Raw genomic sequence first — 27,489 nt, 5'->3', positions numbered from 1 at the left:
TCACAAAATAAACAAAACAGCGCATCAGCCCCTCACGGACGACTGATGCGCACAAAATAAAACCAAAACACAACTAAAAGCCCAGGCCTGGTCCTCTCTCGTCCTTCACTGTCGTCGCTCCAGTTTTATATCCTTCCATCTCCTACGTGGGACTCGAGACCGGCAGTGGGTCGCAGGTGTCACTGATTTCCCAATCATTGCCGGCCTCCCTCCTTGTTCCCACGTCCCTCGGCCCCGCCCCACTCGCCACAGGCAGGCTTCTGCTTAGTAATAAATTAAATAAATAAATAAATAAAAACACGGGCTCGTGTCGGACTCGGGCTGATAATTCTGATGAGCTGTCGGACACGGGTCGGGCTAGGGCCTGAGCGTCTCGGGCCAGGGCCGGGCTCGGGCCTAGATTTGAGGCCCGTGCAGGGCTCTAGTGTGTATGCCTCCCCAACAATGTTAGGTAGGTTATTCCAGAGTTTAAAGAATAGCGGAGTCCACACGACAAATATAATGATAAAGGCACAGAGAAATGATATCATTGGAATCACTTTCAGAACTATTTTTTTTTTCTGATGAACGATAAAAACATTGGCAGCCAATCAGAATCAAGCTTGCTGTAATGAGCTCGAAAATTTAAAGCAGCAGACCGCTTAGAATACACAGACAATATCATTCGCTGGTGTGGACGCTAATATCGTTATCTTTATAGTTGTCTTTATAGTTATCGTTCTTGGTGTGAACGGGCCTTAACTGTATGTAGTTTGTTTACTAAGCATGCAGAACAACCACCCGATAAAGCATTACAATAATCTAACCTTAAGGTCATAAAAGCAAGGATTAACATTTCTGCATTTGACATTGAGAGCATAGGCCGTAACTAAAAAATGAAAATGTCACGGTACCAGGTTTCTTTAAGTACCGGTGGTACCGAGTACCCGGTCAACCCGGTTCTTGATGCATCGGGAGGAAGTCGTGGCCTAATGCTTAGAGAGTCGGACTCCCAATCGAAAGGTTGTGAGTTCGAGTCCCGGGCCGGCAGGAATTGTGGGTGGGGGGAGTGCATGTACAGTTCTCTCTCCACCTTCAATACCACGACTTAGGTGCCCTTGAGCAAGGCATCGAACCCCCAACTGCTCCCTGGGCGCCGCAGCATAAATGGCTGCCCACTGCTCCGGGTGTGTGCTCACAGTGTGTGTGTGTGTGTTCACTGCTCTGTGTGTGTGCATTTCGGATGGGTTACAACCCGAATTCCGGAAAAGTTGGGACGTTTTTTACATTTTAATAAAATGAAAACTAAAGGAATTTCAAATCACATGAGCCAATATTTTATTCACAATAGAACATAGATAACGTAGCAAATGTTTAAACTGAGAAATTGTACACTTTTATCCACTTAATTAGCTCATTTAAAATTTAATGCCTGCTACAGGTCTCAAAAAAGTTGGCACGGGGGCAACAAATGGCTAAAAAAGCAAGCAGTTTTGAAAAGATTCAGCTGGGAGAACATCTAGTGATTAATTAAGTTAATTGATATCAGGTCTGTAACATGATTAGCTATAAAAGCTTTGTCTTAGAGAAGCAGAGTCTCTCAGAAGTAAAGATGGGCAGAGGCTCTCCAATCTGTGAAAGACTGCGTGAAAAAATTGTGGAAAACTTTAAAAACAATGTTCCTCAACGTCAAATTGCAAAGGCTTTGCAAATCTCATCATCTACAGTGCATAACATCATCAAAAGATTCAGAGAAACTGGAGAAATCTCTGTGCGTAAGGGACAAGGCCGGAGACCTTTATTGGATGCCCGTTGTCTTCGGGCTCTCAGACGACACTGCATCACTCATCGGCATGATTGTGTCAATGACATTACTAAATGGGCCCAGGAATACTTTCAGAAACCACTGTCGGTAAACACAATCCGCCGCGCCATCAGCAGATGCCAACTAAAGCTCTATCATGCAAAAAGGAAGCCATATGTGAACATGGTCCAGAAGCACCGTCGTGTCCTGTGGGCCAAGGCTCATTTAAAATGGACTATTTCAAAGTGGAATAGTGTTTTATGGTCAGACGAGTCCAAATTTGACATTCTTGTTGGAAATCACGGATGCCGTGTCCTCCGGGCTAAAGAGGAGGGAGACCTTCCAGCATGTTATCAGCGTTCAGTTCAAAAGCCAGCATCTCTGATGGTATGGGGGTGCATAAGTGCATACGGTATGGGCAGCTTGCATGTTTTGGAAGGCTCTGTGAATGCTGAAAGGTATATAAAGGTTTTAGAGCAACATATGCTTCCCTCCAAACAACGTCTATTTCAGGGAAGGCCTTGTTTATTTCAGCAGGACAATGCAAAACCACATACTGCAGCTATAACAACAGCATGGCTTCGTTGTAGAAGAGTCCGGGTGCTAACCTGGCCTGCCTGCAGTCCAGATCTTTCACCTATAGAGAACATTTGGCGCATCATTAAACGAAAAATACGTCAAAGACGACCACGAACTCTTCAGCAGCTGGAAATCTATATAAGGCAAGAATGGGACCAAATTCCAACAGCAAAACTCCAGCAACTCATAGCCTCAATGCCCAGACGTCTTCAAACTGTTTTGAAAAGAAAAGGAGATGCTACACCATTGTAAACATGCCCCGTCCCAACTATTTTGAGACCTGTAGCAGAAATCAAAATTGAAATGAGCTCATTTTGTGCATAAAATTGTAAACTTTCTCAGTTTAAACATTTGCTATGTTATCTATGTTCTATTGTGAATAAAATATTGGCTCATGTGATTTGAAAGTCTAGTTTCTAGTTTTAGTTTTCATTTTATTAAAATTTAAAAAACGTCCCAACTTTTCCGGAATTCGGGTTGTAAATGCAGAGCACAAATTCTGAGTATGGGTCACCATACTTGGCTGAATGTCACTTCACTACAGCATGTCACTTCACTATGATTTCCGCGAAGCAGAAAACGAAATCTCAAAATCCAGTTATGAAAATGAAACTTACATTTTAATATGGACAGTCACGGAATTTGCAAAAATTAATCAAATCAAATCTCCATATGGACCCGTATCTGTAAAAGTTAAACCGCAAAAGTTGGTTGAAATATGAACTATGCATGTTCTGCACGTCTCTTTGTGAATGAATGAATGAATGTCAGAGACGTGTGGGTTTGTTTACTACATAGACTGAAGCGAGTGACGCTTGCAGTAATTACAGCATCTGCCGTCTCAATGAGGACATAAATACATAAACAACATCATCAGGACTATTCTTTTCATTTTAAAGGTATTCTCGGCAACCCGTCAAAAGTTCATTTTTACATAAAGGCATTGTGCTAGAAATATTACTATTATTTAGTAGAATGTATGTCATACTGCTACTACTGTTGAAAAAATGAATAAAACTTTATTTTTTAAAGAAATAAATCACACAATATTTCTTCCATGTTTTAATTTTAATAGCAAATCCCCTTTATTTACCAAAAAAAATAGTTTAAATTTCATTAATTAAAAGACAAATTAAATTTGGGTGAAACTTGTTTACTGTTTTTCATAATTATATTATGTGTAGAAAGACCTTAAACACAATTGTAAATAAGTATGTAAATTACTTAAGTAAATAAGTTTTGCTTTGGTACCGAAATTGGTACCGAGAACCGTGGATTTTCACTGGTATCCGTACCGAATACTGAAATTTTGGTACCGTGACAACACTACACCCCCCCCCCCCTACACACACACACACCGTAAAATCAACAAGGCAAAAGAAAACCAAAGAATTTGTGGGACTTAAATTATTTTTCTGAAGAACAGCAGACTATTTAACTGTTCAGGACAAACAAGGGACTCAAAAAACTATCACTCAGAAGCAAAGACCAGGAGACTCTTGGGTATCGTCAGCAAGCTTCTTTATTGAGAATGCGCTGTGCTGCAGTCATCAAAAGTCGAACTTAGGCAGTGATACATTGTAGTTTATATAAATTTAGGAGGCAGTGCTTAGGAATGGAGACAAAGCACCTGGGAGGTGACCTTAAACAAAAAATGTAAATGAAGTTTTCAGGTATAGTCACCTGCTGCATTTCACCAGTCTTAATACATTTAGCATGACTATTCAAAGTCTAGGGCAGAGGCACCAAGAGCCATTACAGACAAAAAGTAAGAAAGTAAAGCCCCTTTCACACTGCCATTCCGGCAAATATATGGGTAAAGTGTTCCGGCAATTGTTCCCGGGTCGCTAGATTACCCGGGATATGTGTGTGCTTTCACACAAAACCCGTAAAGATCCCGTAACGACACGTGACATCAGGGCGTGACGTGTAATGTACGAGTCGAAAACGTTAGGCACGTTATACTTTCACTGAAGCAAGCGAACGATCTCGATTGAAGAAAAGGAGAGCAGAGAGGCAATGGCAGAAACGTATTGCTACTAACTTTGCTTGAGAGTCATTTGTCTGATGTCACCATATTTACCTTAAATGCTAAATACAGTGTACTTCACCTTATTTTTTCATGTGATGGTCTGTCAAGTTGTAGGATCAGGAGATTTAAGACAGATTCTTAAATTTGTAATCCCACCATATGAAGCTGAACATGTGATGCTATAATTGAAATGTATCAGTTTTCAAATCTCGCAGAATGTTAAAATAGTGGTTTAAGTCATAACATAATAAAATAGTGTAAAGATAAGGCTTTCTTAATCAAAACTCTAGTCCTGTAAATCATACTTTGTGTGAAGAATAAAAGTTGTCAGAGTTTTACGGCCCCTAGTGTTCAACAGGTGATTCATAGGTATATGTGCATTTTTTTTAGTTTTGCAGAAATGTAGGAGGCACGTATTTCCAGTGAGCTTGGGCAGGAATTGTTCCTGTCACTGGCATCCTGTTTGAAGTCCGTAAGTGTAGTCTGTCTCTATTCGTTGAGACCGATCCCTTCGGATGAGCACTCACTGTGTTTACACACGCTCTGCATGCATTGAAGCACAGGTCTGCAGTGGCATGCACCTGTTTATTGAAGCCCACACATTCTTACCTCAAGCTCACTTAACCGTATCCTTAACTGTAACCGTATGTGTGACACATCAGCCTTTGTTAAGGAGGAAGAACTCCTGGATTTCCTCGATCCGCCCGACCCCACCCACCTCTCGGAGACTCTCAGGATGACTGTGTGGCGTCGACCTGGAGGGCTGGAGAGTTTCATTCAACACCCACTGGGTGAAACTGAAAGGTTCGAATTATACAGAACCGAGGACTAACTTTGAAGTGTGACCTGTTTGCTCAGTAACTGACGTGCCGGTGCTTGTGCTAATGGAAATGTCTCAGGACTGGATTTGTGAGGGTAACGTCTGAAATTACCACTGTAAATAAAACTGTCTTTTGTGCCTACCTAAAATTAATAAAATATGTTTGTCCTGTTTTCCAATACAAATATCAAACATCCGTAAAAAACATATATATCCCTAAATATCCTGACAATTTGACATTCAACTTTTAAGCATGCATACCTGCATGTGATATTACAGATTGTTTTTAGAGAATGTCTTATATGTCTTCCCTTTTTTTCACTTTACATTTTGTAAATATTTTCAAAAAACTTTAAAAACAAAGAATTAAAAATTTGCATTACTTTGTAATAGTATGGGATAAGATATTTTATATTAAGCATTGCTATTTAACTACTACAGCTATAAAGGTCCCATTAAATTGGATTAATGAGCCCAGTTATTAAGATTGTAGTTTTTAGTTTATGTAACAGTCCTTGATAGCTCGACACAGTTGAGTCAGTATTTGTGGAAGACAGAGACTGTAAATTACATGAATATACCTTCTGAAATGCACATTATCCAACCTGACAAAGTAATTATCTAAATGTTTAAAAAAACAATAAATAATTACATTGTCTACCCATAGTAAATACACTGTATAAGCATAAAAAGACAAAGATACTCCTATTTAGTAATCTGCAGTGACCCTCAATGTTAGTTTATTTCATTAAGCACTGATCTAAACACATTTAATTCTGCTAACATTTCAGAAAGGAATGCAGACTAACACTTTTTGAGTAAGAAACTCCTCCCTTGCCATGGGATCAGACACTTTACAGGTATATATGAAGTGTGTGTGTGTGTGTGTGTGTGTGTGCGTGCACCTGGTATTCACTCTGTTATGGACCAATTGTTAACCTTGAAAATCTAAATCTTCAGACAGTTAAGTGTGAGGTGTTATGTTTTATTATTTGTTTAACAATATATACAGTATCAGACATAAAATGGCTATAGGAAATATTTTAATTTTGGTGTATTCCTAAGGGGAATGAATGACATTACATAGGATGGCAAACAGATGTTTGTTCTATTTTTTAAGCAATTTTTGTTTTATTGTTTGAAATTGTTTGAAAAGTTAAAAAGTTATTTGCTTAGGATAGTAAATGAGCAGTATGTAATTTATTCATTTGTTTTAAAGATGTTTTCTGATAATTATTGTGTAGTCCGATCAATCAGATCTGATTTTTGTTTTTTGTTAAGCATATTTAGTTTGAATGCATCACCATTGTAAAGCTCCAGTTTCAGTGAGTTGTATGATCTTCTTTATGGCTGTAGCCTGACATTTGTCCCACATGGCAAACAAGACAGATCCACATCAAACAGTGATAACAGTAAGAACTGAAACCAAGACCATGTCTGGTCTTGTCAAGCTTGCCATGCTTATGTCAGCGATGTGTCGTCACATCCAAAGAAAGCATGACAGTGCATGACAGAAGTATTATGTGTGTATAATATTTTTCTATTGATAAATTACTGCTGAGTATTTTGTTATGACACATTTCACAGTACAGTATATGACAGCACCCATGTGACCACTTTGTGTACACATCAATCAGGAGACCATTAAAAGAACCGTGTTGGGAAGGTTACTTTGGAAATGTTAAAGGTTACAGATTAAAAGTTATTCTATTTAAAATGTAATAAGTAGTGTAACTATTTCAATTACTTTATTAAGTAATGTAACTGATTACATTTGATTACTTTCTGAAATTCAAATAAATGTTTTCAACTGATAATAATTTTCCAAAATGTTAAGCAGGCAGGGTTAACCTTACTGTAGTGCTCAACACCGATTACTCATGGTCAGGCTTTCAAAAGATTATAATAATTTAATTTAAAGCACAGCCACCACAAAATCAGACTTTAGCTCCTCTTTCTACTCTTAAAAAAAAAAAGCATTTGCATAAACCCAAATAGGAAATGAACAGTTATCGTATAAATGCATTCTATTCTGTGTCCTAAACTACTTACTTTTATTTTATAGCAATCAATGCAATTTGAGAAAGAAATCTATTAAATCTGTGAAAAAAATAAGATCCCTTTTGTAATCAGTAACATTTACATAAGTCAATGTAATTTAATTACACATTTTTCTTAGTAACTGATTACAGTTACATATACGTTGTAATAAAATTACATAATTCCCTTACATGTAACTAGTGACTCTCCAACACTGGTGAAGAATCATGTCTTCAAATATGAAGAAGTCTTCAAAGCAGCATTAGTCGCACTCTTACATACAGGTACCCTGACACAGATATGGTTACTAATTGATAAATAAAGAAGAGCAGAGATTAGTAAAGCACACACTGCTTGTAATGTCGGAGACACAGAAATCTGACACATTGAGAGTTGGTCCCGCCTCTGAGTATGTAAAATACACATGCTCACGGTGGAGAGTTTCTGTTCAGCAGTTGGCTGGAGGGAGTCCACGTTCACACCACGCGCAGAAGTTTGACTGACTGACAGCCTCACAGAGCTACAGGCCATCATGTCTGAGAAGAATACAAGTAAAGGAGGGAAAAGTGGCGTTAAGAAAAAGGATAAGGACCCTGAGAGAACAAACAAGTCTGACAACTCCCCGCAAGGTAAAGCGCTGCTCGGATGAGGTGTGGGAAATGTGTCCAGTTTTTGGCTGTTGTGAATGGATTGACAGCTCAACTATCGAGTAGCCTTCAATTGTTTCTGAACTCAGGTCTTGTTACTCGTTGAGCTGTGCTTTTAGGTTACAGGTGTTGCAATCCACTGGGTTTTTTGTGTGCCTGTGACGCTGTAAAAGGAGAAAGTGCAGAAATGTTTGTAACCATTAACACGACCCACCGGTCTGGTGACTTAATAGAGAGGGTTTCTGTTTATCATACACGCTACTTAACTTATAGGTGATTTTAAAATAGTTCAGTGGCATTCAGAAAAATGAAAGGTTGAATTGGAAAAACGTGATCTTAAATGTGAGAAGGTCTCAGCATTTGGACTATGTCTTTTATAGTTTAATGACAGCAGCACTGGAGCTTCATGATCTACACCTGATGATCATGTTCACAGCATGATCTGACATGTAACAAAGAGACCAAAGCAAAAATAAATAAATATCAGGTGAAATTTTATTTTTTATTTTGAATTAGATTTGAATCAGATGCTGTAATTTTAGGACACCGTTGTATGTAACTGAACACACACTCTTGGTTATTGATTATTCATGCTAAGTATTAAACTTATGTGTGATAAGAATTGAAGATCAGTGATTTTAAGATTTAGAGATGTAATTTTTTTATTTATTTAATGACAGTTGTGGCGCATGGCAGAAGGTCTGAGTGAATAGATTGTGTGAATGATCTCCTGGTGAAATATTAGGCAGAAGAACTCATTCACATTTCTCTGCACTGATTCGTTAATACGCTCATGTTGAAACATGCTCGTGCCAGCTTTAGATGAAACTCGCTTGTGTAAAATGAGTCCTGTTTGTTGAGTTTCAGCATGGTGGCTGTGTGTGTATGTGTGTATCTGTGTGCGCAAACACATGCCAGGTATTACTGTGAAGTATTTAGACCTTTGAGTCAACTTAAAAATGTCTGAATGTCTCTCTGTTAGACATAAAATATCAAAGCAACTTTTATATATTGTAAGAAATCTTTGCAGTCTAAACATCTGATGTAAAAACAAAACAATAAATGATCTAGTGTTTAAAATGAAGACCAATGCATTGTGCCACTTTTTTGTAGTTAGTAATCTTTTTGTGCTAGGACACCTGTGTGAGAACTGACGCACTTAATATACAGCAATATCGTATATTAATATTAATATCACTAAATGGATTTTCCCCCTTTAATTACAACAGTTTTATTATTGCTAGGAAAAAGTAGGGAAAATAAGATCACTGGCTGATTTGTCTGTCTAAGCTCATATTAGATCATGGAATTCTTCTCTCGCTGTACTGGAATGCGGACTCTGATCCGACTCAATTTTGTGGCCTAAGAAAGAGTGTAGGAGTTTCCCCAAAGGCAACTGGTCTGTGACATAAAGAAACAGCTGGATGGGCAGCAGCCTGGACACAGAAACTGCGCAGGCTCGAGGAAACGCAGATATCAGACACAAAGCTGCTCAATGTTATGTGTTCGTGATTTTACTATGGTAAAATATGACATGCATTTATAACGAACTCAATGGAGCCTGTAGATGGATGGAATCTATGTGAGGAAACCCAGTAGGTGTCCCTGTAGAGATTTCTACAGGAAGCAGTTCTGTCTGTATTGCTGTCACCACTGTGCTACGTAAATGATTCTTGTTATTAAAACCTCCTTGTCAACAGGAAATGTTGTAAGATAAGGCAATAGGCTCTTGCAGATGAGCAAGATTTTTTGAGCTGCATAGTGTATCATTGGGAACTGGGGGTTTGGATTGATTCGGAGTTAAGTGTTTCTGATGATTCAAAATAAATTGAGCAGCTGTGACTGGTTTAAGCTGGCAAACAAACACCTTCCGGTTCAGTAGAAATCTGTGTTCTTTTGTTAGCTTTACCAGCCCGAAATTCAAGAATAAATAGGTAGAATAAAGAGAGTGTATGCAGGAAATAGGCATGTGCCATTTGAACTTCCCAGGTGAAAAACAATTGCACTTTCATTATGTACTTAAAGTGCAATACTTTGTACTTATTATACTAAAAATTGTACTTCAGTATTTAAGATAATCTTAAGAACATCTACGTGTACTGAAATAAGCTATTTTGAGAGACCATGAATATGAAGTAAAATGTGCTCAGTATTAAAAAATGTATTTAGTTACCACTTTTAGTAGACTTGAATCCATCTTTCATACACTAGTTAGTGGGTTCAAGTGTACTAAAAGTGGTATATAAAAATGTAAAAAATAATTAAATCATTTTTATTTAGTTACAGAAATTTTCAAATCACATTTTATTTCATATTCATAGTGCCTTAAAATAGCACATTTGAGTAAACTTAGATGTTCTTAAGAATAAGTTCTAGTATATGAAGTACAAAATTTGTTTGTGAAATAGAGCACTTTTAAGTACATTTTGGAAGTGCACTTGCTTTTCACCTGGGTTGTGCTGTCTGAGGGGCTGATATTGTAATCATCCATATATAATTCTCACTATAATCAACGCAGCAACATTAATTTAGAGGGTGAATAATCACAGAAAAAACTCTCCAGAACATCCTCTCTGAAAAGAAAATGAACAGGTTTATGAAATGTGGTTTCTACAGTGTAGAAGGTTTATGAAATGTGGTTTCAGACAGCGGAGACCAGGACAACTAGAGCCCCAGATACAGATCCCCTGTAAAGACCTTGTCTCAGAGGAGCACCAGGACAAGACCACAGGAAACAGATGATTCTTCTGCACAATCTGACTTTGCTGCAGCCTGGAATTGAACTACTGGTTTCGTCTGGTCAGAGGAGAACTGGCCCCCCAACTGAGCCTGGTTTCTCCCAAGGTTTTTTTCTCCATTCTGTCACCGATGGAGTTTCGTTTCCTTGCTGCTGTCGCCTCTGGCTTGCTTAGTTGGGGTCACTTCATCTACAGCGATATTGTTGACTTGATTGCAAATAAATGCACAGACACCATTTAACTGAACAGAGATGACATCACTGAATTCAATGATGAACTGCCTTTAACTCTCATTTTGCATTATTGACACACTGTTTTCCTAATGAATGTTGTTCAGTTGCTTTGATGCAATGTATTTTGTTTAAAGCGCTATATAAATAAAGGTGACTTGACTTGACTACATCTTTAGTTATCTGTATGTCTCTTTAGACTTTAGTTATTACTGCAGTACCGCTATCACCCCTTGCTTGTTTGGACTTATAGCTAACAGTATAATTAACCATCCAGATGGATGCTGCACACTGGTGGTGGATGAGGAGATACCCCCTGACAATGTAAAAGCACTTTGAGTGCCTAGAAAAAGTGCTATATAAATGTAAGGAATTATTGTTATTGTTAATTATTAACAGTCAGAAACTTTGTGCTATAACTGGAAGATGTTACATTAATAGATATTGTCCAAGATATTACAAAAGGTACTATTCTCACAATTATATTCCTTCTTAGAGAAAAATGGTATCAATGAGGATTTCAAGTCAGGATTTAAACCATATCATAGTACTGAGACAGCTCTCCTTAGAGTTACAAATGATCTGCTCTTATCATCTGATCGTGGGTGTATCTCTCTATTAGTTATATTGGATCTTAACACTGCATTTGACACTATTGACCTCAACATTCTCTTGAATAGACTATAAAACTTTGTTGGCATTAATGGAAGTGCATTAGCATCTGATCGCCAACAATTCGTAGCAGTGAATGAAGAGGTATCATATCAATCAGATGTGCAGTATGGAGTACCTCAAGGCTCAGTACTAGGGCCGCTACTCTTCACGCTTTATATGTTACCCTTGGGAGATATAAAATTCAGAAAAAAGAGGTGTTAATTATCACAGGCCTAAAACCTCTGCTTGTAATAACCTAGAACACTGTCTAAGACTTGATGGCTGCTCTGTCAATTCTTTGTCATCAGTTAGGAACCTAGGTGTGCTATTTGATAGAAATCTTTCCTTTGAAAGTCACGTTTCTAGCATTTGTAAACAGTATAATACTATCATTTGAAGAAACATGCACATTTTATTTAGTGTAGTTGTGAATCTACCTTTGTTTAAGTCATGTTATGATGAGGTTTTATTTCTTTAAGAAAGATGCTGTGGCATTTGTAGAATTTAAACAAAATAATGAATGAACTGATTACATACCAAAGCCGTTGTTTTATTCATTATAAATAAATTATTATTAATAAAAATATATTTGTAACACTCTATATAAAATGTGTGACATTGTCTGAAAAACACTTTTGAGAAAGCAATTCAACTTTTCAGTTGAAATATCCATTAATTAAAGTATATAGTAGCTCTTTTGTGTCAGCACATTATATACAAAAAATGTTTGGAATTGGGAATTCAAAAATACTTTTGTGTTTGAAATCTACAAACCCGATTCCAAAAAAGTTGGGACACTGTACAAATTGTGAGTAAAAAAGGAATGGAATAATTTACAAATCTCATAAACTTAGATTTTATTCACAATAGAATATAGATAACATATCAAATGTTGAAAGTGAGACATTTTGAAATGTCATGCCAAATATTGGCTCATTTTGAATTTCATTCCAAAAAAGCTGGGACAGGTAGCAATAAGAGGTCAGAAAAGTTAAATGTACATATAAGGAACAGCTGGAAAACCAGTTTACAACTTATTAGGTAAATTGGCAACATGATTGGGTATAAAAAGAGCCTCTCAGTGTCTCTCAGAAGTCAAGATGGGCAGAGGATCACCAATTCCCCCAATGCTACAGTGAAAAATAGTGGGGCAATATCAGAAAGGATTTTCTCAGAGAAAAATTGCAAAGAGTTTGAAGTAATCATCATCTACAGTGCATAATATCATCCAAAGATTTATCTGGAACAATCTCTGTGCTTAACGGTCAAGCCCGGAAAACCATACTGGATGCCTGTGATCTTCGGGCCCTTAGACGGCACTGCATCACATACAGGAATGCTACTGTAATGGAAATCACAACATGGGCCCAGGAATACTTACAGAAAACATTGTTGGTGAACACAATCCACCGTGCCATTCACTGTTGCCAGCTAAAACTCTATAGGTTAAAAAATAAGCCATATCTAAACATGATCCAGAAGCGTAGGTGTTTTCTCTGGGGCAAGGCTCAGTTAAAATGGACTTTGGCAAAGTGGAAAACTGTTCTATGTTCAGACAAATCAAAATGTGAAGTTCTTTTTGGAAAACTGGGACGCCATGTCATCCAGACTAAAGAGGACAAGGACAACCCAAGTTGTTATCAGCGCTCAGTTCAGAAGCCTGCATCTCTGATGGTATGGGGTTGCATGAGTGCGTGTGGCATGGGCAGCTTACACATCTGGAAAAGGACCATCAATGCTGAAAGGTATATCCAAGTTCTAGAACATATACTCCCATCCAGACGTCGTCTCTTTCAGGGAAGACCTTGCATTTTCCAACATGACAATGCCAGACCACATACTGCATCAATTACAACATCATGGCTGTGTAGAAGGAGGATCCGGGTACTGAAATGACCAGCCTGCAGTCCAGATCTTTCACCCATAGAAAACATTTGGCGCATCATAAAGAGGGAGATGCGACAAAAAGACCTAAGACAGTTGAGCAACTAGAAGCCTGTATTAGACAAGAATGGGACAACATTCCTATTCCTAAACTTGAGGAAAAACTTGTCTCCTCAGTCTCCAGACGTTTGCAGACTATTATAAAAAGAAGAGGGGGTGCCACACAGTGGTAAACATGGCCTTGTCCCAACTTTCTTTAGATGTGTTGATGCCATGAAATTTAAAATCAACTTATTTTTCCCTTAAAATTATAAATTTTCTCAGTTTAGACATTTGATATGACATCTATGTTGTATTCTGAATAAAATATTGAAATTTGAAACTTCCACATCATTTCATTGTTTTATTCACAATTTTTACAGTGTCCCAACTTTTCTGGAATCGGGTTTGTACATGCAAACCACTGCTAGAAAAACATATATCTGTGTAATTGGTCTTGATTGATTAAAACCTTACAGTTTAGAGCTGTGTTTGTATGACATCTATTCAAGTGTGTCCACATTTTTACAAATTCAATTCAGTTTTTTTCAGTCTTTATGGTTACTTCTATAATATACTGTACAACATAAATGCTATTTATCATTTATTTGTTCACTGTTTATTCTGCTGAATATCAAATAAAATCATAACATTTAACTAGAAAGTTTCATGGCATCATAAAACAACTCTGATGAGGGAAAGGGATCTATTTTAACAAATGATGTGGAATTATGTATCTCTTTACTGAGAGGACAGCAGCGTGGGTCACACCACAGAAGATCTGAGTAATATTTAACAAAAAAAATTAAACCTATTTTCTTTTTGCCTATTCTCAAATGCCTACAATAAAGATATAATTAGAATGGGGTGAAATATCACAAGATTCACCCTCGTGAGGGATGATGGCTGTGACGAGTGGGGCGGGGCCGAGGGACATGGGAGCGAGGCCGGTGGAGTGATTGGAGATGAGCTACACCTGTTCGACCCGCCGGTCTCGAGGCCCATGGAGGAGATGGAAGGATATAAAACTGGAGCGACGACAGTGAAGGACGAGAGAGGACCAGGCCTGGGATTTTAGTTGTGTTTTGGTTTTATTTTGCGCGCATCAGTCGTCCGTGAGGGGCTGATGCGCTGCTTTGTGTTTATTTTGATCATTAAAGTTTTCTGTTGATTGTGCGCCGGTTCCCGCCTCCTTCTTTCGGATGAATACAAAGGTTTATTATCGTTACAATGGCATTCTATGAGTAATTTCTGTTGTGTGTCTTTGTTTCAGTGGAACCCAAGTTAAAGGACCTGCGGGGCGTGACAGTGGAGGATGGAAAAAAGACCATACTGAGGTGTGAGATTGTGGCAGGAAACCCGGCGCCCAGCATTAAGTGGTACAAGAACGGAAAAGAACTCGCAGGCAAAAACAAACCCAAAAGCATAAAGCTTAAAAAAAAGAAACAGTAAGTTCCTGTAAAAGAATTACGCTTAAGAAAAACATGATTATTAGTTGTTCAGGATGAATAAAGGTTTTGCTTAATTTGAATATGGAGTCAGAAGTCTTACTGTTGTATTTACAGGAACAGATATCTGCCATGTGTATAGTATGTGGGCAGGTGATTTAACCCTGTAATATCCAAAAAGGCCTGTGCTGAGATACAAGAACAGTGCATTTACACTTTATTACACTCTGATTCTCATTTTAAATTCAACTGTTAATGATGCAATACAAGTTTATTTGTGAAAGCATTGGACCTTTGAGAAGCAATATAAAGAACCATCATGTAATTTTCTACAGGGGAAAAATATATGAACTGTTGATCAGGAAGTCCACAGAAGCAGATGCTGGTTTATACACCTGTGAGGCAGTCAACACCCTTGGAAAAGCAAATACTACAGCCAGCCTAACCATCAGGAAAAGTAAGAATGCATCCTTTTTACAAGCATTAAAATCAATGTGCAAATCAGTGACAAGAGTTACACCAGTCCACCCAGAATGATGGCTGTACCATCCAATCCAAGCTGTCATAATATACTGGAAAATATCTAATCAAAGCCGCGAAATCGTCCTAAGCTAACATTTCTCTTATATGTAGCTTAGGAAAGTCTGATTCATGTTAATGAATATGTTCCACCTAAATGGTGCTCTCTTTCCTCTATACGGTATTTAGCTTTGTGAAGTCAGATTCATTCTGGTTCATTGGATTATATGACTGACTCGGTTATATAAATTGGGGAGTATTCATGTTTAAGTATTTATTTGAGTCATAAATCTAGTTTCTATTCTTTTCGATGTTAGAGTTGGTCTCCCTGGTTGGGATTTTTCATTCATTCAGAAGCCTATTTTGGAATAATTAGAAATAATTGATAATATCATGTGATAGAGGCACAGAATAAATTTTATGTATGAATAATGTTGGACAGTGAATCACACAGAAAAGTTTTATAAAGCTTCAAAATGTCATGTAATATTTCAAACAGGGAGGTTTTATAAAAGCTAGATAAGAGGTTATTAATAAGCTGTTGTCCGGACTAGTGTTTTATGAGCAAGAGCTTAAAGAAAGGACAAAGTTCTTCAAGTCAGGTGGTTTTCATGTTAAGTGCTTTAATGGCAAAGAACACTCTCATCACATCTGTGCAACACAAGATGGCCAGGTTTTGTAGGTTCAAGCTTGTTTAAAATTCAGATGCATTGATTACACACAACATTTCTGTCTTATATTTATTGACTTATTGTTGTTGCTGGGTCAGTTATCACGAGCACTAGCGCTTAAAGTGATGAAGTCAAATCCCTAACATTCGCAACCTTTGTCTTCAGACGTGAATGTTTTCTTTCTGAGGTGAATTGTACTATTAAATGATCAGGTGCATCATTTTCGCCCGTTGCGAACATATTCCACTGACACATTGAAGAACCCAAGCTATATCTGAAGACCTGAATATCACTAAGTGCGTCCCAGTTCACATAATTTCACCACTTTGTAGTATACATAGTATGAGTAGTGGAACACTAAAAATTCCAGCAAGAAGAAGTGCACTTCAAATAATCAGATGATGCACAGAACATTGGACACTTAATGTGCTCAACAGTTGCAGCTGTTCTTACCTATTGGAAACATGTAACCATATAGCAATACACTAAACTCCATTTATGACACCTTAACAACAGCATAGCAATGGCTTGGCCACCCAAGCATCGTGGTGAATTGTGCATGGGGTAAACTCCACTTTTCCCCAGTTAAATAAGTTTATCTCATTAATCTCATGCTGTCTGCTTACAGTACTTACATCCACAACTGTAATACAGCTCAAATTGTGATATTGATCAAATGTGGGTTGAGAGTCTAAAAACAATGGCTCATAAATATCTTCTGAAAGCTAAAAGGGGTTTCTCTAGCCCAGCTGCAACATTGCAAAAATGATTAGTTTTCTGTTCCCTGTAATCCAGTTTCTTAATGCCTTTTTTCAATTAGTGAGCATGAAGTGCATTTGAATGATTGCCAAGAGAGGAAAGTATGAGCTTTTCCATGACTTCTCTCATGCATTAGAACAGCAAGCTAATCTGTTAATGTTAATTACTGTAAACAGCCTGATATTAATGTCTCACAAACCAGCTGAAAAATACAGTTCTGTGCAGATTTCCACTGTAGTGCGTGGTTTACGGTCATTATGATGGCTAGGAGCAGGAGGTGGAGACTAGAAATGCAAAATATAATGCAAACACATGCAGCCTTGTTTCTGATACAGGTATAACCCCATATACGAACTCCCAGATTCACCCTTCCATCCTTTTAGGGACCCCAACTTCTCTGTCAGACTTAGACTTGTAGAGAGGATGTGATGTTCATGCTGAGCTGTATGCTGATATTTGTCCTATGGTGATGGTGGTCAGTATTTGTCTGTGGGTGATCTTAATGAGTTAGAGACATCCTGAGCTTTGTCCACTTTCAGTCAGATAAACTCTGCATGCTCCAAAACCCTACAGCAATCTCCTTTCCAAAGGCAGAAACTCTGAATGTATGGATCTGCATTTACACTTTATTTATTTGTGGGATTTTGTCCGAGTAGTTTCCCCTCAGGTTCCCCATGTAAACGGTCCTCTCTTGTAACGTGAGACCACCGGCCACCATTAGACACTTCCTCATAGACATCCACCAAATTCATCAAAGCGTCTCATTCGACCCATTTCAAGGAAACAGACCCTCTCCATTCCATTGCATCAATTTTTATGTTTATTTTTGGAGAAGATATATAAAGCAGATATATTTGTGACAAGTCAAGACACATCTATCTATTTTATTCACTATAGATTAAATTCAATCAGTTATGTTCTACAGAAGACAGTAGTGTCATTATTCTGCTCAGTTTCGTTCAGTGTTCTTTCAACTCAGCTCAGTGTTTGTTCATCAGTTACCCTGGTGAAAAATAAATGTACAAAAATGTATTTGAAAGACATTTATTTTGTGCTAAGTATACTACAAATACATTTGCATATTTATGTACTTAATAAAAATACCCCGAAATTGTACTTTTGGTACACTAAATTATGTGGAAGTATTGCCAAAGATATACTGAAGCATATTCGATTGTGTTAAAGTGAAACTATTGCGCTTTAGGTGTACTTTGCATTTAAAGATATTTAAATGATATTATTCAAAGATCATAAAATCTTATTGATGGTGCTTATTTAATATTAAGAAATGTTCATTGTGCACAAAGATTAATTATAATTTTTATATCAGTTAGTGTCAGATGTTAATAGATTTGAACTATAATTAATATGAAATAAATGAATTGTTTTTCTACTAGGGTATGAAATACATGTAAGCTATAAAGCATCTCTACATAAGGCAATTGTGTCATTGTTGATTTGATCTGATAATGTCAGTGGTCAGTTAAAAGGATAATATTAATGAATATTAAGTATATAACCCCAGCAGCCAGTGTGGGTTCAGGATTGACTGAACAAAATCGTTGTAAATCCATTGTCATATTTAAATGAAGTTGTCACTCTCAGACCTTTATATTCATACACAGTCATAGTTCATTTCAGTTCTAAGTTCTTGGTTCTCTGAAACAAGCTTTGTTTGAGTAAAACCAGTACCTGCAGCAGTGGTCAAACAAGATTTACAAAACTCAATACATTGCTCAATTACATTACCACACAATACTGTTGGAAGTAAAAAAAATTATGCTGGGAATTGGGAGGTGGGAGGAAAAACACTCACAGCAATAAAATCACAGACTAGCACTGATAACCGCTGATATTACATCATGGTCCCATGAAAAACAATAATGAGTGACATTTTAGGGCCAGTTTCATTTGTGTTTTGTCTCCGTGGCTGTATGAGCTCACGCAGTGTTGTCCGAATCAGTAAAGTCCAGCTGTACTGCAGGACAAGGAAAGATGTCATGCGAGTGGAATTTGGGTCCAGTATCATTCATTACATTCTCTGCATATGTCTGAATGCTTTTCTAAGTGGCCATCTGAACAGGTCAGGTTTTAATTAAAGTGTCTAGACATGTGTAGAGAAAGGCCAAACCAGATCAGAGTGAAATGCATTTTGGTGAGTGGTGCTTTCCTCTGCAAATCTCACTGCCAGCAGGCTGGTGTGTTGTGGGTGTTTGCCAAAGTCTCCCTGTACAGACAATAGGGTGTTCTGCATCGCCTAGGGAGCTGCTGTTCTGCGTTCTGGGTGGTTACCTAAATCACCTACCCAAAATATGAGTCAGGCTGGCCTCACAGCGAGCCTCATAGTACTTTAGGTGTGGACAGGAGTCGGTTTTGGAGATGTTACTGCAGTGGTCTGCAGACTGTAGCGTGTAGGCGCTTCCAACTGAAAGTAATTTGGGAAAGGTGCAGAAGGAGAGAACACACTGCACCTCCAGACCGCATGAATAATTACAGTAAGCTGAGTGCTGCACACTGCACTGAAGCAGGATCAGGAGAGTTTGGCTTTTACAGAGACATCATTACAATGATAAATTGACTAATGCATCAGCAGTGTGACATTGAAAGGGTTTAAGAGAGATCGCAGGGCTTGGCAAGCGGAAACCTATTTGTTTTATAAACCTATTTGTTTTATGTATTGTTTTATATCTGTTTTGGCCTCGGACAAATGAATATCTGTTCAGATAATATTCTGCATGTTCAATCAATTCCACGTTTAGAAAAATAAATTAATAAAATCCCTGTAAATTTTTTCTTGGTTAAAGTTGGGTGAATTAATGATTGCGTACCTGTTTCCTGTTTGAAGTGTTGTCTGATAAAAAAAAAAAATTGACAAGTTGAGCAGTGCTAAATAACGATCAACCGATCAAAATAATAATAAATAGGAAATACTGAAATGTACTAAAATAAGAATATTTTTATATATATATTGCTTAAGGACAAAACTCAGCTTATGCTCTAAACTATAAGGAGCCCTTTACATTACTATAAGGTTACAATTAACAACAGAGCCCACACTTAAATTTAATTAATATTTATATTTAAATATAATAATCAACATTCACAAAATTGTATGCAAATACTTAAACTGCACATAATGCAGTTTTTAAATGAACTTCAATTATACCATTTCTATTTGTTGTTGAAATACAGTATATTCATTTACACATTGGCTGTCATAATTTGTATCATAACAGATTTATTTAAACATACATTAAATAATAAAGACATCACTTACAGGTAAAGTAAAATATGAAATTCTCTTCACTAGACTTCATTTCTCTAGGGAATTAATGAGCTGTGGACACTGATGACTTGCCTTAGGTAAATGAAATGCTACGTGACATTTTGTTTAGAAGCTGTTTTATTGACGTCTTTTTACGGTTGAAAATGAGGCATGAGATTTTCATTCATGTTTATTTCACGTTAACACTAACAAAGTAGTAAAGAGAAAGTGATGATCGTTTGAACTGAAACGTTTATAACAGCGATCGGTCGCGTCACATCAAAGATCGCCAAAATGGCATTCATTGTTTCAATTTGCTTAAAAAAAAATTATAATTTGAAAAGATGAGACTTTTTTTTCACATCAAAAGGAACAATATATTAAACTGGAAGTTTCCAATGAAGTTTCACTCCTGCAGTGATTAAAACAATGCTGTATTTGTTCCGTTCACATGTGCCCCGAACTGAAAGCTGATCAAGATGCTGATCAAGAATATATATATATATATATATTATTATTATATTTTTTTTTTTACTGTAGCCTACTTGGTATGAAACATGAAAAAGTCAGCATGGGACACAGTTAGATGAGAAACAATGTAGGGTAGGATTTGATTTTATATTGAAGTCATTTGAGAGGTGGCAAAAGTTAAATTTTGCTGAATCATTTTATAACATCATTTTCTTCAGATAATGTGCTCTAATGAATCAGTGAGACCAGGAAGATGATTTGATGTTGACTTGTGTGTGAGATGGATGATCCTGTAGCACTGGCACCAGTCGGGCGGCTCCTGGAGCTGAGGACACTAACACACGGTCAGACATGACGCCGCGTCTGACTCCAGCCGTGACAGCACTGGAGAATCTCTTTAAAAGCTCCTCTGTGTTTGTGCGTCAGCAGAGAAAGGCAACATTATTGAATTGCTGCCCAAGACCTTGTTCTGCGTCCGTTAATAAAACTCTTGCCTTGACGTGTTCGGCATGAAAAGCTTCTCATCTCCTAATGCACCAGTAACCCGTCACCCGCCGAACCGATGCTGTTTCACCTCACATTATTCCCAATTGTTAGCCATAAATAATTAATTCAGCTTCCTGTTAGAAGGATTTAGAATGTATCCTTATTTCACTTTATGAATACTTACAGTTAGCAAGTCAGACATTTGAATTTGTCATTGAGTTCATAGTTTATTATACTGTTTATACTGATATCATAGTAACTCGGAATACATTGGCTTTTATTATCTGAACAATATAAATTATATTTAATTTTGTGATATAGACATGTACCTTTAAGTGTTGGGCAGTAACTAGTTACAGTCAAGATAGATTACTTTGTGCTGTAACTAGTAGTGTAATTACTTACTAATTAGATTTCAGTAATAATATTATAGTTATCATCCATAAAACAACTATAGTTACTTGGTTACTTTTGATGTCTCAACCCTTACTGATTTAAAGTCAAACAAACAATCCAATCATTTATTAAAATATTATTTTTCATAATTTTCACAAATCATGAACATGAGCAGCAGGAAAGCTTGGAATCTGGAAAAGCTGACATTCTACAGATGTAAATATTTCTATTACATTGATTTTTTTTCAGAAGAAAAGATGTCTTAACATATTTAGTAGTTAAAAATGGCCATCTTAGTCCACTGTAACCTATGCATAGAAAACCTAAAGGCTAAAGCCTTTGTAGGTGGCTTATTTAACTTTCTGAATTAAACTCATTGTTATGCTTCTTTACAAGTACATCTGGTGTAGATATGCAAACTGAAGTTAATAGTTGTTCTCTACAGGTGCTGTGCAGTGAGATACACTGTTTCACAACACAGCTGTGTTTGTAAGCATGTAAACCTTCTTTTATAAGGACTTTTTCCTCAGTCCAGCAGAACGTTAACATCTGTCTGTTCAATGACAGTCCATTTCCTTTTCTGTGAGAGTGAGGGGTCATGGCTGTTGACCTGACCTTATGACCCTACACACATACACACACCCTCGTGTATGTTTCTATCCCTGCCTAATGGCAATGAGACATGGGACAGCTTAACACGCCTGAGGGGACTTAAACCCCTCTGTATCTGCCTCATTTACCCCAGCAGGGGCTCGATGCCATGCGTTGTGTGGTCACTAATGCCAGCTCATCTGATAATAGTGACAAGTCATCAGCCCAAACCAGAGTTTGAGGGACAGTATGTTCGTGTGCATAAAAGTGTGAGTTAAATATCATCATTTAAAGATCATGTAAAAATTTACGTAGACAGTGACGATGTCAAGGATGAGTCTGAATCTGACTAAACTGTAAAACAGATGGCCTCAGTCTGGGTTAACCATGGAACCTGTCAAGTCATAATTCACCCCAAAATCAAAATAAATTATATTTTGCTGAAAGAATATTAAATCAGGTTTTTAAAGCACATTTTAACTCTAAAATAACCCGCCTATTACTGTAAAGCAATATATATATTTTTTGTTGTTGTTGTTGTTGTTTATGGTACATTTTAGGTTTATAAATTGGAAATCTGATGACATGTCATTAAAAAAGGAAATGGAGAAATGTTCAAAAGCATTAAAGTAATAAGAATTTGTGTGTGTGTAGGGGGTTAGTGTCATGAAAATATAAACGGCAAAATACTCTGTAACGCTGAAAAAAGAAGCTTAATAAAAACAGGCTTTTAAAATGGCAAATGTAATTTTTTGTTTGTTTGTTTTTTAAATTGAATATGTTGAAATTGTCCCAAGCACAAAATTTGAATGATTTAGAGGTTTAAGTTTCAAGGTGCCTTTAAATATTTATTCACCTGTTTTGTCTTTGTTATATGCTAAATTATGCACATGCTAAATGTAAAGTTAAATCATTCACCGATTTGTTATATTACTTTTACACTTCCATATTACAGTATACAATGGCTTTTAAAATAAATCTCACAGTGTCAACTGTGAAATTAGCTTCATTTTGAGATCACTGAAGTGAATGTATCTAATATCAGTGAAGGACTAGTAATGAATCACTTGAACTAATAGTGTCAAAAGCAGTTAATTAGAAAAGCCCTGGTTCTTATATGGTGTGTTAGCAAAATTGACGTGTAAAGAAACCATCTCATTATATTAAAGCACGCTGATTTCCGGTGTGGCTGCAGTATTCCCTGTGGAGTCTGTCCCTCATGCAGTATTTATTGGTCCTGGATGGGGGTTCTGGTCCGCCTGAGATCTCTCGGCCCCTGAGTCAGCGTTCCTACAGCATGTACAGGCGAATCTGATTATACAACTGTAAAGGGCAGACTGAATGTGCACCAACATTACTCCAACAAAAATCAGTTTAGCCTTTAAAAATCAGTTCTGTGATTTAAAAACAGGCATTTGATTGAATGATGCTGTGAGGGGATCGTGAAGCATTTCCATTCATGTTTTATTTTCATTTCACTAGTTCACGCTTACATATAATTAGCTGAGGTATGGTATGCGTATTTGGCGTGCTGTCCGGGGAAGGGCTCCAAGCTCGGGAATGGCCCGAACCTAGAGTACCCCCCCTTCCCCGTCTATTTATAAAGTGAACTCAAAGTGAGGAGATGGGGTGGAGGAGGGATGCTGATAAACCGTCAATGGATAGAGGGAAGTCAGCGATATTTATACTATGGGATTGATTACTTGATTATGGTCCACCTGTGTTGATTAGGCTAAGTATCTGACGCGCTCCTCCCGAATCTTATTATTAAAATTTCATTTATCATCAGCACCACAGCAGCATTTTTGAAAAAAGATGATGCATAAAATCGAATGACTGTGGTCATTTCTTGTGTCAGTTTCAGCATCTACCAATATACTTTTAACACATATATGCCTAATATAAAAAAAAAATGTTTTGTTATAATGACATGAAATAAAGTATTGGGAAATTTCCTGTGATGTGATATTTCATCTAAAACCATTTTAAACAGCAGTTTGTGAATAGGTTTTATACTGTAAGTATTATACCAGCAGTTTTTATGGGCACATATTAGAACAGGTACTTTGAATATTTGTAATTTTAAAAAATAACTTTGTTGCACGACCTTACACTGTGTCCTAACTACAGTATACGTGACATGACAAGATTCCAGTGACAAGCAATTTGGGTGTCCACACATGAGGCGACAGAATCAATGAAATATCACAGCCGATCAGAAGCATGTGTGTGCGGGGTCTTCCTGAGAGCAAACTGCACTGTAACTGCAATGAAATGGAAAAGTTTATAATCTATTACATAAATATTGAACATTTTTAACATTATTAAATGTGCATATTGAGTGACTAATACCATCTTTATGGAATAGACTTGGTTCGCAGTGAGTTCACAGTTTTAACGTACTTGTTTGCTTTTATTTATTCTTAATAGTTAAACTATCTGTTGTTGCTTTAAGTATGGCTATAAGGCCATGCAATATGACATTCAAACTCACATTAGACACATTTAACTTTGAATAAAGCACATAATCACCTGAGATAGATCATATAGTAGTTTGTATGTTGTTGTTCCAGCTGCAACGTCGCGGAAATGGAAACCGTTTCTAAAATAGAAATTTAGCATATCGCCGTTGCGGCTAGTTAGGACAAAAAGTAGTAAGTACATTGTACTTATTTTTTTATGTAAGTACATAGCAGATAAGACACATAATATAAAGTGGGACCAAATAGTATAAAAAAAATAAATAAATAAACACTTTATAAGGCATAGAGTGAGCAGCATCTGGAATAAGTGAAGTGAAAATTTAATTTTACACATTCATATAAATTTAAAATCTCAAATCTTAAAAAAAGGCTGTGGACACATCATGCATCAACTACCCATACATGAACATAATATCTGCCAATGCCCACCCTGCCTTCTAGATATCAGTATCAGCTATTAGCCATTGAGAAAAACATATCACTCGACCACTAATAGAAACAATAGCATTCTGTTCCCCTGAGAAACAGCCCATCAATGTGTGAGATACAACTCTATCCTCATCCACAGCAGAATCAATGGCAGAAAGATGAAGAGTGAATGTGAGAGAGAGAGTGAGAGAGAGAGAGAGAGAGAGACTGTCTCATTCGCTGCTGTTCTTCCTAATTGGATCAAGTGCAGACTTGCTCGACTGTGCTTAGTGTTCGCAGTGTGAGAGGATCGAGACTGCAGACAGAGCGGGAGACAGAACGTGTGTGTTGGTGTGATGGATAAGGATAAGGAGAAAGAGGAGGGGTGAAAGCAGGGGTATGTGTCATCCTCAATCCTATCTACACATGCTTGCGTGCGGTTCTGTGCTCAAGTCTTTCCTTTGATCAGACATGCACCTGCTGCCGCTTTCGGATGATTCAGCTGTTTTCTTCAGAGCATGAACCGCAGCCTATGCGCTCCAGCCCTGCCCCCAGGTGAGTCCAGTGCTCTCTGAGGGGGGATCCACCCTCGGGCGGCCTCCGGAGCATATGCCTTATTTATAGACTTGCTGCCTGTGTTTTTCTTCCTGCTCTGTGAGAACGAACCCGGGTGACATAAAATCAGAGCCACAGAAGTCTTCCTCTTTAGTAACGAGGTTAGTTGGTTGAGCATCGTGTAGAGTCCCTTCCCCCTCGCTGGTGATCTGATAATGGAAAGAAGACTTTACGAGGCAGCATGCCTGCCGCAGCATTAAAGGAGTCCTGCGCAGCTGCTTCTGAGCAACCAAATCAGGGGCGGAGATGAAGTCGGAAGCGGCTGAGGACGTCTCTGCTGGACTTGCATCTCAAGAGGCTCCTTCGGATGCCTTGTCCGAGGTGACCACGAAAGAGACGCCCGAGGAAGCAGAGGAGGACGTGGCGGGGGGCAGCGACGGCTCAGAGAGTGGTCCTCTGGGATGCGTGCCTTTGCCTGTGGCTGCATGCTGCGTGTGCCTCAATCTGGAGCGGGTGAGCAACTGCTTCCGCTCAGAAAAAATCTGCATCTTGCCCATCCTGGCCTGCTTGCTAAGTCTGGCCCTCTGCACCGCTGGCCTCAAATGGGTCTTTGTGGACAAGATCTTCGAATACGAGCCGCCGACCCACCTTGATCTCAAGCGCATAGGACAGGATCCTATAATCGATTCAGACTTCACTCAGAACTCCGCATCAGTCTCATCTTCCACCCCATCGACTCCGTCTGTCCCAGGACAGCCCAAGGTCTTTGTGGAAGGGGAGTCCACGGCCAGACCCTTTGAGCCGCCCTCATCGAAGGTGGCTGTATTTACGCCCACTGCAGCAGTGTCTCCACCCAGCCCCAAGAGCACCTTTAAACCCCTCCAGAATGCCACTGCAAACCAGTATCCAACTCAAACTCTGGAATCTAATGATATTGTTCCAAAGACCTGTAAGTACAATTTGTGTTCAAGTCATAGTGTCCACATGTGTGACCCTGGAGCACAAAACTAGTCATAAGTAGCACGGGTATATTTGTAGCAATAGCCATTAACACACTGTATGGGCCAAAATCGTGTTCAATGTTCCTTGAAGATATTTTGTAAATTTCCTACTGTAAATATATCAAAACATATTTTTTGATTAGTAATAGGCATTGTTTGTACAACTTTAAAGGCAATTTTCTCAATATTTAGTTTTTTTTTTTTTTTTTGCATCCTCAGATTCCAGATTTTCAAATAGTTGGCCAAAGATCGTGCAATACATCACTTGAAAGCTTATTTATTCAGCTTTTAGATGATGTATAAATCTCAATTTCAAAAAATTGACCCTTATGGATCCTGGCTCAAATATCTGACTGCATGTGCACATTACAATTTTTGGTCTAGGTCTAGATGTTGAATGATTAAAATGGTTACACAAACCCCTCCAGTACATTTTGTCCATTCATACAGGATCAAAGAACATTCATTGTTTATACATTAAAGCAATGTTTCACAGAGAGACAAGAGCCGGATGTGAGTGCTTTTGTTAGTTCAAAGCAGACGTGTTGTATCTTGTCGGTTGTGCTGCACGCTCCTGTGACTAAGCCCTGGAGGTAACTAACTGAGATGGGCGTTGATAGTGACGCAGTCAAAACCCTTTGAAGCTGCTTGATGATTGTTGTGTCAAATCTAAACACTGTTACCTGTTACGTGCCCACACGAGTTACATCAGACCCCGATCACGCCACACATAATGCATGATAATGCAGCAGTGCTGCAGTGAGAGGAGGACACTTCCTGTTAGCTTTGCTCCATTTCAAGGTCAGAGTCTCCACAAAGACTGGCCGATACCCTTCCACAGCAAGATGATTGTCAGTAATACTTTCCGCTCTCCACTGTGACTTTGAGAGCTTGAACGATTGGAGAACTGCCAGACTTCCACTCTCGGATCTCGAATCCCCCTCCCTTTCATTTTTGTTCATTTATTTATTTTTTGCCTCTTTTAGCAGT

General features: G+C 38.0%; 1 protein-coding gene across 10 annotated transcripts in view; it reads left to right on the top strand.

Annotated features, from left to right (window-relative positions):
- Window positions 1-27,489, top strand: part of LOC132126937 (pro-neuregulin-1, membrane-bound isoform-like) — a 127,717-nt gene that overhangs the window by 66,800 nt on the left and 33,428 nt on the right. For 6 of the 10 annotated variants that reach the window (XM_059538557.1, XM_059538554.1, XM_059538553.1 and 3 more), the window contains 2 exons: window positions 14,720-14,894; window positions 15,230-15,351. In XM_059538557.1, the coding sequence (XP_059394540.1) occupies window positions 14,720-14,894; window positions 15,230-15,351 (297 nt within the window). Of the gene's footprint in view, window positions 1-7,694; window positions 7,884-14,719; window positions 14,895-15,229; window positions 15,352-25,257; window positions 26,448-27,489 lie in introns of those variants that run through there. The other 4 variants (XM_059538561.1, XM_059538562.1, XM_059538558.1 and 1 more) reach the window with 3 other exon arrangements.

This window comes from Carassius carassius, chromosome 45 (genome assembly GCF_963082965.1).
Source record: "Carassius carassius chromosome 45, fCarCar2.1, whole genome shotgun sequence".
Taxonomy (NCBI): Eukaryota; Metazoa; Chordata; class Actinopteri; order Cypriniformes; family Cyprinidae; genus Carassius; species Carassius carassius.
Note: the sequence above shows the minus strand (reverse complement) of the source record. Positions and strands in the feature narration are given on the sequence as shown.